The sequence below is a fragment of the Tachypleus tridentatus genome, chromosome 9, assembly GCF_004210375.1.
Source record: "Tachypleus tridentatus isolate NWPU-2018 chromosome 9, ASM421037v1, whole genome shotgun sequence".
NCBI lineage: Eukaryota > Metazoa > Arthropoda > Merostomata > Xiphosura > Limulidae > Tachypleus > Tachypleus tridentatus.
This window is the reverse complement of record NC_134833.1, coordinates 121,770,245-121,788,605: the sequence shown is the minus strand read 5'-3', so window position 1 is coordinate 121,788,605 and position 18,361 is coordinate 121,770,245. Positions and strand designations below refer to the sequence as shown.

At 30.3% G+C, this 18,361-nt stretch overlaps 1 protein-coding gene across 4 annotated transcripts in view; it reads left to right on the top strand.

Annotated features, from left to right (window-relative positions):
• Positions 1-8,726, top strand: part of LOC143226230 (motile sperm domain-containing protein 2-like) — a 73,978-nt gene extending 65,252 nt beyond the window's left edge. For all 4 annotated transcript variants that reach the window (XM_076456981.1, XM_076456982.1, XM_076456979.1 and 1 more), the window contains 4 exons: positions 1,512-1,638; positions 2,072-2,207; positions 5,457-5,625; positions 7,436-8,726. In XM_076456981.1, the coding sequence (XP_076313096.1) occupies positions 1,512-1,638; positions 2,072-2,207; positions 5,457-5,625; positions 7,436-7,458 (455 nt within the window). In that variant the 3' untranslated portion in view covers positions 7,459-8,726. The remainder of the gene's footprint in view (positions 1-1,511; positions 1,639-2,071; positions 2,208-5,456; positions 5,626-7,435) is intronic.
• Positions 8,727-18,361: the final 9,635 nt, after the last annotated feature.

Below are 18,361 nucleotides of genomic sequence, written 5' to 3'. Positions count from 1 at the left end.
GCCTTTTAACCCTTTGCAAAAGAGTAAAATGACAAATAAAATCATCCAAAATAAATGTTAAAAAAATGTATACATGTACATAAATTAATGTAAATGGATTTAAAAGTTATTAAATGTATTAGCATAAAACATTTTGGTCAGCAATTTTTAAAAAGTTAGGTGGCTTAATTTTTTTTTCTTTTTTGCACGCTAGTGATCAAAGACATAGTGAACTTAAAGACTGTGTTTTTTCAAATCAAAAGAAAGATAACACTAACAGTTTTATGAAACAGAATTTCATAGGGAAGCTGACAGGAGTGTAGGAAGATATAAAATTGGGAATGAAAATCCACAACAAACATAAGCATTTATAATTTTTTCTCAATCTTTTCAAATTTTCAAAGCTTCAAATTCATAAAATATCACATGTATGATATTGAGATATTTTATACCAGAAACTATATTATCCTCAAGTTTCAAACTGTTACATTCAGTATTTATTGATTGCAATGAAATAAGCCATATAACAGATGCATCAAATTTACTCACTTGGAATGATTGAAATAATGTAATGTACAACTATATCAGAGTGAAGTTCTTGTTCTTGGATTTGTATTTGTACTTGACAGTATTTTTTTAAATTTTTCACTGTGGCATAGCAACTCGTAGAATGGCTCCAAGGTTTTTTTCCAATTACAAACTTTGAGTTTGAAGCTCTATCTGTTAAGCCTTTTGAAATATAATTAAAGTTGTAGCTATTGAGGATTCCCTCTTGATTTTGTATATTATTTTATAATTTTAGCAAAAATTCAATACTTCCAAAATGCAACTTGTATTAGTAAGTTCAATTAGGTCTAGTGTCATTTATTGCAAACATAATTAAAACAGCTATGAGAGGGAAAAAAATAATATGTATTTTATTTAAGCAGTTCTAAATGTGTTGAATAAACAACTAGTGCAGCATTACATACTGTTAGCTTCCATAGGAAGTCAAGAGGAAAACTAGGTAGTTAAGTGACTGACAGCTGGGATTACAGGTTAAAGATACTTCTTAAGACATGGGAAGTGGCAGGTGAAGGGGTTAAAAGTGGAACATAGTAAATCGCCACCATACAGAAAATATTTTAAAGATATGCTGTATAAACATCCATAAAAACAGAGATAAATGAAAAGTAAAACATGGAGATTGAATAAATTAATTTCAGCTACTTTGTGCTCATTTTTGCTGTGTTGCAACCTTTCATTTTATCTGTATGGAAATTTTAATACCTTTTTTCATTTATACAGGATATAGTGTAATAATGTTGTTTATTATGTAGTCAACATTGTTATAGATTTGTATAATTTATGAAGGTTATCTATCAAACATAATGAACAACTACATTGTGTTAGTGGTGAGGTGATACCAAGAAACTGCAGACATGACTAACCTAGATATATTTATGGTGATTTGTATATTCCTGTAGATGTACATATAGGTATTTTATTGGTTGTTGTTTTTCACAAGTTTTTATTACTTTACATAAAACTAGGTTCACACTGTGGACTCACAGATAAGTTTCTTCTGTTGGCTTTAGAAGTTGAGGAAAAAGAACCAAAAGTAGCACAGGTCAATAGTATTTGGAAAAAGAGTTCTCCCCAAAATAGTTTGGAACATAAGTAAGTAGAAGACACAATAATAAATAAATAAATAGGTTTAGTTTCTGCCAGTATACATCCATGAAACTCTTATGATAAATAATAACATTAGCAACATATCCATGTTTAATCTTATTAGAACAGTCACTATTCAAATATTCTGCTGTGTGTTTAGCTCCCAGTTCATTTTCATTAATTACAAACTTAATAATTTTATCAGTCAAGATGTGTTGTAAAGTTTCATTGCATTGTGAGGAAGTATATTTTTGTAAACTCTCTATACATAATTTTATCCTGCCTTGACTTCCTGTTTAATCTATATTGTCATATAAGATAGAGCTGAATAAGGCAGTTCTTTATTCCTGAAAAATTCCAGTTGTCTCTTTCCCAGATAGAAAAGCCTGCAGATATATAATGAAAAACAAATTCAAAATATTTGTTTATTGTTTCTCAGGTTCAAATGTGTTAATTTTGGATCTGTTTTGGAAGATAAAGTAGATGGGCCATTAGAGACAGACATGCATCCTGCCCAAACTGACTCATTTCCTTGGAAAAGGTTAGAAGACAAGATGGAAGCTATGCACAAAGAGGTAAGTACATTTATTAATATTGGCTTCTCACTTTCAGTAATGTACAACAAATTTACAAGTTATTTTCATGCTTGTAAATTTAATTCCATCTTCTTCTCCACTTGTATGGCATTAATTATAAAAAAACACAATTGATCAATTTTAATCTTTTTCTCTCCAGGGACAGGCACATCCTCTTTAAAAATCTTAGGGACTAGAAGGGAGAAGATAAACCTGTACAAGTAGAGCTTTGTTTATGTGTAAACAAATGCAAAATTAAAGAAGTCCTATTTATACAAGAACTAAAGCCAAAATTAAACCAATATAAATGAATACCTCTATACCTATACTAATTAATAACCTAACATCCAACTGCAACATCCCCTACAATTCTGTATTTGTTTATACTCTTGTTTTTAAGACAAATGTCCAGCAACGGTCAGTTGCAAACTCTCTCTGTTAACCAGGTTGAAACGTTTTTCTTTGTTTATCAATAAACATATTGATATCCATACCAGGTGTTCTGAGATATATTTTAGCATACTGTATCTCAGAAATGGTATGGCATTGTAAGGTGAAATTGCACAGGACAAAGAAACCATGGAAATAAATATGCCACAGTTGTTACATGATGCTGCTGTATCATGATGCATAATCTGTCACAGTAACTGTTCAACATGCTACTCCTCCAGCATCCAGTGTATTGTTTTTTTCAACAATGCACATTTCATCTGGTATGCTGACTACTTCCCAGACAATTGCATCTTTAATATCTTTAACTGTGTGAGGCTTCTGGTTTCAAGTTACTCCCAAAACTTTTGTTAGGTCTGGTAAATGAGATAGCCATTCACAAAGAAAGTAATGTATGAATGATTTAGTCTGTGTAAGTACTCTTCCAAAATGTGTTTCATGTGTTTACCAATAACCAGAGGGGCACCATCTGCATGAAAATTGTAGTGTTACATTTGTTGCTGCAGAATGGGGGAATCATGCTGGCTGTGTAAGCATTTTATGGTATTGTGTAAGTATGCAGTCCTTCTGAGAAGTTAGGTAATTTAACATAAATTACGTATTATAATATTATTATTAGTCAGGCAAAGCATAGTTTTTATAGCTTTCTATGTTATTTGGTTACAGAGCCACAAACTATAAAATCAGAATCTTCTTGCCATGCCCACCTGCCACATCTTCTCTTTAACAAATTGATAGTAGTTCTTTCTGACATTTTATACTATGTTATTTATAACCAATAAAAATACAATATTATGTTCAGACAACTGTCTCTTTAGCTTTCAATTCAAACTTTATTTACATGACAAACCTTGTATAATGTTTGAATTGAAAAAATAATAGATACAAAATTTTACTTTAAAAATATTTGAAATTTATTTAGGAGGTTTTAGATGAAGAAAAGTATTTTTAATTTTAATACAAAAATCACTTTGCATTCAGGGTAGTCAACACTTTGATTCCACATACTCATGGAGAAAATTTTGGTGAAAATACTTCATTAAAAATTCTAATTTTTTTGTCTACAAAAGACTTGTAATGCTTTTTAAAAATTTATGAAATTTTTCAAAGGTACAGAAAATACATGGAAAATTATAGAATGGAAACTAAAAATCAGTTTGAAGTCATAGGCTTGGTCAGTTTGACTGAGCCCGTTGCAAGAAAGTTAATTCTAAACAACTAGTACCACTCCATTCATAATATTATGCTTTGACATGTTTTGCATTTGTGAAAGTGAAATGGGTGGATCCTACCACCAGTTACCTCCATTTACTTGCTGGTCAGTGAATCTCAAAAGAAACTAATTTTATCTGCATCAAACTGTACAGCAGTTTCTATCTTTACCAGTCAGTTAGCTTTCGAAAATGTTTCTGACAAGTATTTTTTGGTTTATGGAAAAACCAATATGGTTTATACATGTTATGTCCAATTGATTGTTTCTCTTATAGTTGAAGTTATTTTTCTTGATTATACTTAGTTCCTTTTTCACTTACTTTTGTTTTGGCATCAGTTTGGTCAAGTGTGAAGTCATGAATATTTTTTTTTTAATCACAATTATGATCATCTTTATATACAAACTTGTAACTTAAAACATATTTGTTACATAAATACCAACATGGAATATTTTTGAAAATGTGCATTTCAACATGCATTTACTTTTGAAGAACTATTCTGTACCATTATTATATAATAACTGTTTGATGAATAAAAAGTCTGGATTACTTCACAGGCTTTTTACAGGACACTTACTGTAAAAAATAATTAAACATCTTACTGTAAGATTCTGTCTGATAGGGTTCTTTTCAGAAATAGCACCTAACTGAAGCAGTTAGCATACTCAGTTCCTTCATTCCAGACAAGTACAGTCTAATCAGCAGCCATATAAAAATAGTTTATTATAATTGACAGGTGCTGTACCAATATTGTAACTCTTCAATGATGTTTACAAATGCTAGACTTTTATGCCTCCTCCTTTATTTGACAACCTATAAAATGGCAAGTAAAACAATGCCAAAGATATCCTCATAAAATTTCAGAAATGTTTGCAATATGAAACAATATTGAGGATGTCCTTTAAAGCCTCAGAAATGTTGATAGCACAAAACAATACTGAAGATATTCTCTTAGAATACCAGAAATGTTGGCAATACAAAACAATATTGAGGATATTCTCTTAAAATCTGAAAAATGTTGGTATTACAAACCTATATTGAGCACTTGACTTCTTCTGATTCAAATTTCTGTCATCAGACACGCTGATTCTTTCAACCATAGAGGTATTAAAATGTGATGTTTGATCTCATCATCTGTTGGTAAAAAAGTAGCTCAAGAGTTGGCAGTGGGCTGTATTGACTAGCTGGTTTCTCACTCCTCAGTGGCACAGCAGAGACAGCCCAAAATTTTACTTTATGTTTAATTTCAAACAAAAGCCACCATCTTGTTAGTTTACTACTTCTAAATTACAGATGCCCAGCACAGGTAGCCTTTGATTAGCTTTGTACAAAATTCACAAACAAATGAAGCAAGTGGTCATCAACTGACTTGGTAAGAAATACTCTCAGGTACTTTTATTTTGCATTTATTAAATGTGAACATTTGTGGCTGTTTCAGTCAATGTGTAGAACAGTGTGTGGTGACACTGTGTTTATTACATTTTAATTATTGGCTTAGTGTCCTTTAGCAGAACTGAATGAAATGTTGTGTTAACACAAATACTTTAGTGTTTAATTTTAAAAGGTTATGTTTTTGTGATTATTTCAGATTGTTCTACTCAGACACCAGAGTGATGTCTTTCAGAAATGCAAGAATATTGGGATAATTTTACTACTGTGTATTGTATTTCTTCAGGTAGTTTTGATAAAAAGCTGTCAATTTTCTGCCAAATCCACTGATAATTGTACTACCTCTTTTTGTGAATCTTTTAATAAAGGTACTTAGATTTCATGTTATAAAGTGCTGTATAAAACAGTATTTTTATTAAATGCTTTTGGTATATATATAAATTTAATGAAGTATATTTTTCATTAACTTATAATTTACTTAATTCACTTCCCAACCTAAATGCACTGTGAGTATGAAAACATTAATTCTTCTTCAGAGGTCACTCTTGCTGTTCATAGAATATCAGTATTTTCAGAAAAAAGGCCAGTTAAAATGTGTATAATTACAGATTAACAATAGTACTAAAGTAAAGAGTAATCATGAAGTTGGTAATATATCAACAGTTTAAGGTTAAAGAAGATCAGTCGTTATATCATTAGTTTCTGGCGAAAGATTAGTTGTAATGTCAGTAGTATATTAGTAGTTTCAGATTAGGTGTTAGTTACAATATTGGTAAAATATCAATAGTTTTTGGTTAGATTAATTATAATGTCATTAGAATACCAATAGTTTAAGGTTTGTTCATTTGTAAAGTCTAGGATATCAGTTGTTTCAATTTAATTCAATTGCAAAGTCATTAGGATATCAAGAGTTTAAAGTCAGCAGTTAATTGTAATGAGAATAGTATATCAGTAATTTCAGCTAATAGGTCAGTCATAATATCTGTAGGATATTCTTAGTTTCAGGTTAATGGTGAGTAGGATATTAATGTTTCATGTTATAAATCAGTTGTAATGACAGTAGTTCCTAGTTAGAGGCCAGTGTTAGCTCATGCTGAAAACTATGAAAACAATAATATAAATAAGACATTATGTTAAAAAGGAAATGTATAGCTTGTTTCACATACAAAAATGTGGGACATTATTTTTAGATTTAGACTCGTATGATTAAAGGTGTAAAAAAAATACCTGTAGTGTTTTAAATTATGGACTAATTATATTTAAAAGCAAGTATTAATTTTAATAATTGGCCTTGTGAAAACTTAACTGTTTTAAAAGTTTTTGCAAGGTTTTTTAATAAAATACAAACAATTTACTTGCTTCATAAAACAAATCTAATCATGACTGAATGAATTTATCTGAAATGTCATAACTTAGTTTCCATATGCAATTGATGTTCAACAGTAATATCAGGCAATCACAGATGTATACTAAATCTTTGTCTTGGTTATAAAACATATTTGAATAAACTGAATTGTCAGTACTTAGTTCCTGTATATAGATGTATATTTAGACTTATTATAGACTTAATTATACTTTACCTTTTTCTTGTTTATAAAACAAATCTGAAGGTGATCATGATTGGATAAACTTTTATTACTTCCATTTCCAAATGTCATTAGTGTATAAGAATAACATCAGAGTATCACAGACTAGTTTATTTGAAATTGAGTAGCAGAAAAATGTATCAACCCATTTATTTTCTTTTTAGCTTTAAAAATCTTGTAGAATTTTTACTTTAAAATTGTTCAAAAGAAGTAGTTCTGTGTGTTCATCTGTCTAGCAGTAGATGATTTTGGCCACTTTACTGGAAAGAAAATAATATTGCCAGTTTTTATCCTGGTAAGTAAAAGGTTAGGTAGCTTGAAACAACTTTTTTAATCTGATGTTTCTGTTATAAGTTATGTGTACGTAGATATCCATACACCCTTTTGTTTCTTTCCTAATTTTAAAGTACTTAAATATGTGTACTTTTATGCACATGTAATGAATACAAATCGAATTTGACATAACAAAATAAATCTTTTAAAGAACTCTTTAGTAAGTGTAGAGGTTTATTTTAGTATGAACTTTATATTATGTCATTGTTAAGTTGATGCTACTACTGTGAGTCTTCATGTGTATTTTGTATGTCTTTAGAGTTGCTGAACAGCTATAACTGAAGAATTCTAAATGCAATGTAATCTTTGCACACTGCAACTAATACTTGGAAATACACATGTATATACATCATTTTCATAGTTTGGTTGTTCTCTTAGTGCATAGTATTTGAGAATGTATAATTTTCAGCAGATAGCCCAATGTGGCTTTGCTATAAGAAAATGTGTATAATTTTAGAGCATGTGATTGTTATCTTACATGGAAGTTATCTGTGATTCTTGATGATTGTGAATAAAAGATAGAAGCATATAAACAATGAACATTTTTCACCACTACATTGGCTAGAGACATTTATTATAGTATTAAATTGTATTTTAAAAATATATAAAATAAAGTTGTTAGGAAGATTACAGCTGTATTGACCATAATTAAAACTGTGGACCTGATTGTGAAATGTAGAGTATTAAAAAAAGAGAGTATGTTAGAGATTTGAAAAGTAGATTTAAAAATATGTGGATCTGTTAGCAGAGAAATGGTATGTGAGATGTGTGTATTAATTTGAAACAGAGGGATAAATGAATGATATATAGATTCAAGAACGAATGATATGGTATTTGAAGATTACTGTTAACAAATGGTTGAAATTATATGAAAATGTAAGTAATTCATGTAAAAATCTTCAGTTATATTTTGATAGGTTCTTTTTATAGTATTTCCTTTTATCCTAAAGATCCAACCAACAACTTGAATATCATACCATCTATTAACTAGTTCTCCATGAACACTTCAAGAACAGTTTGATTGACCTCAAAATAAGTTTAAGAATTGTTCTTTCTAGTCACTGCACTGTGTGTCATGTTTAAGTGATAGAGATTCATCATTAATTTAAAAATTAAACTTTATGTATTTTGGTGAATGATTGTTATGATGTTGATGAAAGAAAGCATTATTTCAATTATTGTGTATACAGTTGTTACATGATGAACTTTAAATGTAATGGATGATATAGTAGTAAATTATCAAAGTGCTTTTTCAAAACATATTCCAGGTTGCTCAAAATCTGTTTCTTTTTCAGATTTTATATGCAAGTTTAAAATTATTTTTTTAAATTTTCTTGTTAATCAATATTTTTAAAAGATTGGTGATTTATGGACAAATTGTGATATGATATGTTTTATGAATTTAATGTGTATCTTTATTAATTATATTGTTATCAATTTCAAAATAAACAATTTATTTTGTAAGAATATTCTGAAAATAAACATTTTGTTTACATGATTGTAACAAACAGTTTTCTGTATTATGTGTTATTTTGTAATAAAAGTACAGCTTTAAAGAGTATAGTACTGCATTTTCTGCATTCTGTCGAGGCTGAAAAGTGTTAAATTATGACTTAGAAAAAATGAAGTGTAGAATCTTTCAACAGGTAAGATTCAACAAACACAAAGGTTAGTGGCAAAAGTTGGACACATATCCCAGACAACATAAGAAAGATCTCAATCTAGCAATGAAGCCAACTGAGTATACAATCACACAGAAAAGACTTCGTATTTCTCTGCATACTTCAATTAGCTGAAGGATAAAATGGGTATTCATAATATTCCATGAGTAAATTGATCAAGAAAACGAAACAAACAACAGTCTTTCACATTATCAGCACAGTAACTTATGTAGATAATTTGTTTAGCTCATAGACAGTGCAGCAGTAATTATTCATAATTATCTAAATGTTAACAAGATACACATAATTTCTCTAGCTTTCGAGAAATTAAGATGCAGTTGCTTTTCACACATCAGTTTTCTAACAACTGACTTTTTCATAATGGGCTCGGTATAATACAGAAGTTCACCTACACATTTGTACGCATTAAGTATTTCCATTATAATTTTTGATACACCATGTACATATTCACAAAATCTGGTAGAATTTTAGTAAAGATTACATGTACTTTGTATACAAAAAATCACTCTTCAATGAAACATTTTTCTAAAGATTTGTTTGAGCAAATATTGAGCCCATTTCATTATCTGTCTGAGTGCAAAGTGATTTCATGTCATGAAAAACTATTCTCTGTCCCCAAATTCTCAAATATCACTTGCTTAATCCCTAAAACATCCTTAATACATTTCAACATTTGTTTTCAGTAAGACTTTACATTTTATGTTATTTTCTATACTATAACTATAAGGAGTCTGTTACTTGACCAACATCATAACCATCATAAAAAAAAAATTAAGAAATACATATAAATTATGCTTTTTCATACTAGAATAACTATATATTATAACTTGAAAACACAAATGTTTTGTCCAAGTAGCTTAAGTATCATAATGCTATATATATATACATTATTTTTATTTTATTGACCTTCCAGTCATGCCTAGCTAACATTACGAAACTTGCATTGAGATGGTGCACCTCCACTCATGTTACATATCCAATAACCTAAAACTGACCTTTAGTCTTCACTATCTTGGCTGTGATTCAGTGGACTAGTATTTTGTAATATACAGTCACATTTCAATTATTATACGTTACATATGTATATAGATTATTACTACTTAGAAATAAATTAGTAAACTTATTTTTCTTAAAATATAAAACAATAAATTAGGAAGTAAAGCAAACAATTATCTCTTCTCACTACAACCTTTGAGCTTGGTTGCTGCTGGACATAGGTTGCTATGTTTTTTTGGTTTTTTTATTTACAAATATAGCACATGGAGCATATCAAACAAAAATGTTTTGAAGTTTTATACATACAGTTGAATAACCAAAAAGTCATAAATAACTATATTATAAACTTCCATTATAATTTCTTAAGCCTAGTATTTAAGATGCATTTAGATTTAGAAAAATATGAAACTCTGAGCAGACTAAAGACACAAGATACCTTGAAATCTTGGTTTAAAAGAATGTGGTGGCCTTTTCACAGATTAAAATGGCTGAAAAAACCATCAAGAGGACAATTTAAGCTGTCAGTTAGTTATTCATGTCATACACTGAAGTAAGGTTCATTTACACAAATTGAGAGAGGTGAACAGAACCACTGTTTAATTCAGTACGTAAGCAAATCTCGGCAAACTAAACAGACACAAGTTTCTTATTTGATATTCTAGCTTGATAATATTATTAACTCAAGTTCCTAATTTGTATAAAACTATATACTTTGTATTTTGACATCACAAAAATCTAATTTTAAACAGTGCTACATGCAACATACCACACAACTCACTAAAATCTATATTTGTGTGTGTTCTTTTAATATTTCCTTCTAAATTATGAAATTAACTTCAATATAATATTAAAGTTTGAATTATAACACACAGCTTGATTCCAAACTTATTGACATTAATTTGTAAAACAGTGGACCAATAACATTTTGAATGCAAGTCAACAAATGCAATGACATGGCCTTTGACCCATGACCTGTTACAATGTTAACTCATTATGTACCATACTGTTTATCTTCAAAGAAATGAAACAAACAATAACTCTTCCATTACTCTAACTAGTAACCTAACATGTAAATCATTTGCCTTACTCCGATGAAGTGAGGTTTTTCTCTCCTTGTGTAGCTGTTTTGGACTCCACCTTAAGAGAGTTGACATGTGTCATAGCAATAACAGTGGCAACCACAATCCAAGGAAGACCCAAAATGGAGCAAATGGCAATTTGAATTGAAAGGACAAATACATCAAAATGGCAGCCTCAACTCTCTGAAAAAAAAAAAAAAGTACAATGCTGTCTACTGAAATTATTTATAAAAGATGATTAGTTAATTATATGAATTCTAATATCAACATAAAATTTAAAAACAAGTAGTTATTTCATGGTGCAGTTTCTTTTTTTATGTCCATACTTCTCAAAAAGATTTATTATTAAGAGGATTGGTTTTAAGACTATAAATTTTTCAAATCTGTAACCAAGGTAAAAGATCAATTCTAGATGGCTTATCCAAGTTCACTAAACCTAATTTCTTGGAAGTTCAAAAACACTAAAAAGTGAAAATACTATACACACACAAACTAAAACGTTACATAAAAAGTCCAATAGTACATAAATACTATTTTAGATATTATTCTAGAAACTATTACAATTTTTTTTATTCCTGGTCCATAGATATTTAAAACATATTTTCACATTATTTGTCTTGAAGGTAGAGAATTAAAAATGTGAGAAAATCAATGCACAAAAAAAGATACTTTGTTAATAGTGTTGTATTTTTTTACTTTATGTATATGAATATTTTTATGAACTAATTTCCTGATAAGCTGTTCAATATTACAAGAAACATTTGTGGTAATATTGAAACATGAACTATTTCACAAATACTATATGACTAAACTATAAAGTGTAAAAGGAACAGTTGTTGATAAATGGTCCCAGAATGATAAAAGAAAAATAGCTGACGTTATAATCATTACTTAGGAGCTTGAAAATCTATAGGTTGAATGACTTATTTCTCTTGCAGTTTCTGGTTATGAATAAGAAAAGTTTCTTTCACACTGGCCTTAATTACAATCTAAAGTAAACTGAATGGTTGGCTATGTCATATTCACCTAAGGTATGCTTCAATTTCTTTCAATTTGGTAAAAATCAGACATATTTCTGAACAACAGCATCACATGAAGTATTTCTACTGATACAAAGCTGAATATATTCATTATAAACGGCATGTATGGTTGGTATTATTTAAATGTCTTTTTTTGTGCATACACCTGTATTTCTACCATGATATGACTTTAGATATGTATGAAAGAACATATGAATATGCACATTTAAAAAACACATAACACATCAAGTGTACTGATGTACAGTGGTACCATGGTTTCCCGAAGGACTCCTTTCTCAAACAATTCGGTTTTCGAACATATTGTTTGAGGAAAAAATGTCTCGGTTCTCAAACATAAACTCGGTTCCCGAACCAAGCTGTCGTGGTCCAAACCCCCGAAATAACGCGGCTGATGACCCTTCGACCATTTTCGGCCCATGCTAAGCTTGCCCAAAACATTTTACACACACCTGTTGCGCAGTCCACACCCCTGCTAAAATCTGCTGTGAATGTTCTCGTTTTTCTTTTGTTTTTTGTTGTTTTTCCAAATATTCTGATTAAATAAGCCACCATTGGGTCAAAGAAAGATAATGAAAGCAGCAAACCAAAAAAAAAAGTTGTTAGAGCCACAATAGAGATGAAAAAAGATCTCATAGCGAAGTGTTCGCGTGTCTGACCTTGCTACACAGTTTGGTATGGTGAAGTCTACTGTCTGCACCATACTGAAAAAGAAAAAGGGCATCAAAGGAACTGATGTTGCAAAAGGTGTGACAATGTTTATGAAACAAAGATCACAAACAATGGAAGAGGTAGAAAATCTGTTGTTGATATGGGTAAACAAAAAACATTTAGCTGTTGATAGCATTTCTAAGACCATCATTTGTGAGAAAGCAAAACAGTCGCACGCTAATTTCCTGAAAACAACCCTGGAACGAGTGCCGATACAAGTGATGCCTTTAAGGCGAGTAGGGGGTGGTTTGAAAATTTACGATGAGAAGTGGCATACATAGTGTGGTGAGACATGGGGAGGGTGACAGGCAGAAACAAACCTCATTAGACAAGTTTTTAGTGAGAAACAGGTCCAGTGAGTCTCAAGCTAGTTGTAGCAATGCAAAGAGACAGAAAAGAGAAATAACCCCAGAAGGGGAGTTACCTGACGATTTTATGGAAGACGACTCCCCTTCCAAACAATAATAACCATCCTACTCTCTACGTTCCTCATCACCTTTCACTTATGCCATCAGCTCTCACCAGCACAGATAAAGTGCAGTGAAGTTCTCATTTCTTGTTTTTTTTATTGTGTTTATAGTTTTTGTGGTTGACTTTATGCATGTAAGTATTATTATACAGGTTAAAATAAGCAATATTTTTACTTAAAATGCTTTATGATGCATAATTTTTGGAGGTCTGTAATGGATTAATTTAATTTATAGTACTTCTTATGGGAAAAATTGATTTGGTTTTCAAACAAATAGGTTTTTGAACAGCCTTCTGGAATGGATTAAGTTTGAGAACCGAGGTACCACTGTATTATCTTAATTGAGTACGACATAGTTGTCAATTCACATTACTTCATGGCCTTATAAAACAAACAACATAGTTTGTATAATATACAGAGTTAACTCAGTAACAAGCAGAGACCATAACTTGGGCAGGTAAATTCAGTACACTGATTCAATATCTAAATAACTAGCAAATTAATACACAAGTAAACCTTCTATATAATAAACTTCAAAGTTACTTTATTCAACCACACTTATATACTCTACTCATTAGTTGATTGGTTAATAAAAACAAAAAACATCTTTCTCGGCAACTTGCTTCAATTATTTGACTTCATTCATACCCATACCAACTGTTAACTGGTTTTCTAGTTCATAAATTACAAAACCATCTTTCTAGATGACTTACATCAAAATCACACACATATATATATCACTTCCTCTTCATCAGATGAACAATTAATAAGTAAAACAAAATTAAGTTGGATAACTACTGAAAGATAACTCAATGTATTCTACATATATCACTTCCTTCTTTTTCTGTGTGATTAATACATCAGTTCCAAAATGATGTTTGTTATTTATCTAGGTGACCCATGATCATCTGTTTTAAGATTAACTGATTATAAATATCAGTTCCTTTTTCTGCATGAGTACCAAAATAATCATTCAATCTAAACAACCTTCTACAAGATTTTTTAAACTGTCTGAACACATCACATGTTATTCATTTACAATACACGGAAAAATATCTTTTTGTCCTTGTTTTCTCACTATGCAACATCATTAACCAGAAAGTATGAAGTACATGTGAAATTTATTTAAAATAAGTTATAGCTTAACATGATAAAACTATAATACTTAAGACCAGGAAAAACAACTTAACAGCAGTAAAATTAAAGCTAAAGATCAAGAAAGTAAGCCAGAGAATAATAAAACTAAAAAGGAAAAAAGATTGTTGTTTGTTTTCTTTTAATTAAATATATCATACAGTCAATGTACAGGTTTACATGTACACCTGAAAATGGCATTGCAACTTCAAAACATATACAGCCAGTATTTTAATGGTTATATAGTGACCTGGATTAAAATGTAAATATAATCCATGATCTAACAGCAAAATAATTAAACATTACAAACTGTAAAACAATCTGAGAAGAGTAAAAAGTTTAAAAACAAGAAAATAGTAATGTTAGAGATAATAAAAAGTTCATAACAGGAAAAATAGTATTAGAACAGTAAAAACTACGGATTAAAAACAAGAAAATAATCTATAAATAACATACTATATTTTACCATTTTGAAAATAGTACCTCTATAATCATATTTGAAAACTATAATCTAAAAACAGTGAAATTTTTCTAAAGTTTGAAAATATATTTTGGAATGAATAAAACTGTTGTCTAATATTTAAAGAAAATATTATGGAAACAGTAAAACTGTAGTCTAAAATAAGAGAAATAGATTTTAAAAACAGTTTGGCCATAATCTAACATTTTAAAAAGGATTGTGATATGTGTTCATAATAGTGAATCTGTAATTTGTAATCTACAATGAAACATCTTGAAAACAGTCAATGGACAGTTACTAACTGGATAACGACTAGTATGAAACTCTTTCATTTCAGTCTTATACAAAATATATAAGAATGTGACTGTAACTAAACCCACCTCAAACTTATGAGGAACTTCAAGTTTTGGAGTATTAAGACCAACACACATATCAGTAATAGTCATTACCATGATAGCAATAACAACAGCAAAGTCACTGATGACTGCTCTTATCTGTAAAAATTCCAACAAAGGGAATGTAAGCTTTTTTTCACAAAGTTAAAGAAAACAGTGTTTATCTTTAAAGCATGAATTCCTTTGGCTGATGTAATTTCTATAAAAAAATAAGGAGGAAGGGAAAAGAAGTCTAATGTTTGTTAAAAGAATAATACAAATTTGGTAAAAACAAATAATTCATTTTGAAGAATGTTAACTAATATAAAAAGCAAAGTTAATTAATTTTATGAAATAATCTTATTTTGAAATAAACATCATCACTGTATTAATAACAATGTTCTATGCTAAAATCTGATGTGAATGTTACTTCATAAAGTAGTACCATATGTTACTATCATTATGTTGACATAATAATAGTATCTTTACACAGAAAAATTAGAAAAAATCTCATATCAAGTAAAAAAAATTCAGTATTTAATTATAACAGCACAAGAATAAAAACATTTCATTAAACTAGTGGAATAACAATACAGTTACACTATAAACAATAACTTGTGACCAAACAAGATAGAAACAGGAGTGTATAATACCTCTTTCCTGTATCTGATGACAAAAAATGAAAACAAAAAGACAACCACGTTACTTATCAGCATCATTTTCCTCTAGTACACATATAAAATCTAACAAAACCACTTTACACAGTTAAGATAAACATAACATTTGAAAGCAGTATTTTCATCATCTAGTGCAACAGAAAACTAACAACTGTACAAAAATTTCTCACTTTGGAAGGAAAGAAAGATGCAAATTTAACACTCCTACGAAAAGTGGGGCCTAATAGGCCCCAGAGCAACTTGAAAGGTTATTAATATTAGGCTAATAATTTTGTATTTAAATGAAATTGTCATTTAAATCCATTAATGAATGGATTAACGAGATTCCCACTGTCCCTATCTACTATCTAGCGAAACCACAGCCAGGGGAACGGGCTTGGAGAAATCAGGACTAGAAACGTCTTTTCGTAGGAGTGTTAAAATTTTTCAGCATGATTGATAAAGTGAAAGTTCCTGTGAACAGGATGAGGGAAAATAAAAAAATGTCAGGAACATAGTTGGGTACTGCACAACCATCCCCTTCCATTGTACCATTATAGAATTTGCATTCAACTGCAGAGAGACTTGACCAGTTTACATGGGCCTGAATAATTGTGTCAGAACTCTCACTAGGGGTACAGTAACAGTTGTAATCCACAGGCCTAATAATGTTTATGTGAATGGGGTAGTCATTATTTATGTGAAGTACCTATTAATAATAATAATAAAAAAGATAAAATTACATTTTTTTCAGGAATTACACTCCCATTTTCTGGCCTCAAACATTTAAACAAATAAGAATTTATGCTGATTTTCTATGGGATGTCATATAGTGACTAACACACACTACAAGTAATGATATTATATAATGCATACAATTACAGTGTAATAAAATTTACTAATCCACATAAAAGAGAGCTGCTGTAATATCAATATCTGTAACTACAATAATGTTGTTTTTTAAAATTATTTTTACATGCAGTGAAATTTTTATGTTCAACAGAAACAAAAAATTCAAAATAAAAAGTGTCAGAACACACAGCACATAAAAATAAAACAAGGGCATAAACTACTGTACAAATAAGCATTTCAAGGTATAATAGATACTGTCCTTTACTGATTCTTGACAAGAATTTTAATATAATCGAATATTTATCAGTGATACATTTATTATAATTTGGTGGAGAGTTGATTGACTAAAAATAATCGTAGTGTGATGATCATACTCCAGATAGGTGGCCTAATATATGCTGAGAGACAGCATGTATTAATATATTTTAATCTTGTAACCCCAGCATTTGTAGTACTTCTATTTTAAAAACATTTTACGATACTATAATCTCAGCTTCAGCCCATGTTTAACCTTTGCCTCACCAGTTACATAACACAGCCTTTCTTATTTATTAACATATTCTTCTGTGTTATTATTCTGTTACAATATGAACAATTACCTTCTCACATCAGGATACAGATAGTTTATGGGATTTTCACATGGAATAAGCTGCATAATTCATTTTCAATTCTAATTTTTCTTAATATTTTGTGCTTATAATTTTCACAGACATTATGCTCCCACTAATAATTCCAATGGTGAGAAGTGGAACATCTACTATTTGTTTGGAGCTGGTCTATAGTGATGCTAAAAGGAATCCTCACCATACCTGCTGATCATCATAATGAATAAATTGAGGTTGATGTGCTTTTAAAAATTTAGCAAAATTGGTTCACCTATTGCACTGTTTTAGTGGTGAGTAGTGGAACATCTACTATTTGTTTAGGGCTGGTCTATTGTGATGATTACTCATGTACTATTCCACCATCAATACATGAACTAACTTCAGGATGAAGGCGAGTACCTGTTCTAGATGTTATCCTATTCCTCCCATCAGGTACCACTCTTATCTTGTTACATCCTTGATCTATACAGATGCTTTCCACATGGATACTGCTTTCACTGGTCCCTCCATCTTTCTGTGTGGAATTCTAGCTATGTGGTATCAGAGATAACTATGTTTTGGAAATTAGCATTTTTACTGAACCAGTATTATGAGATGGCTCATTCTTAGGTTGATGCTGCTCCTACTGACATTGTGGAAAACAACCCGAGATCCAGGTAGGAGGGCCTCCTAACTTTGCCCTCTTCTCTAACATGGAGAAAACCACTCAAAACACTTTGGAGGAAGAGACTTTGTCCACCATCCCTGTGACTGGAAACTAAGTGTAGTGGGGACTCCCTACCTACACTAGTAGAATACAGAGGTAATGTACACTGGGAAACCCAAACGAACAGTGCAATAGGTGAACCAATTTTACTAAATTTTTAAAAGCAAATCAATCTCGATTTATTCAATATCATGACCAGCAGGTATGGAGAGGATTACTTTTAACATTGCTCATGATAGTCCCTGAGTGGTAGTCCAGCATAAAGTGTTAATACCATCTGGTAAGCTCTTGATGGTCTTATGGAACATCTCATTTCTACAGAGCCTATTGCAATAAGGATTAACAAGTACAGTTAACTTTGTTACTTGTACAGAATTTGATGGATAAAAGTACATCTGTCTGAGCAACAGTTGTCACAGAGTGA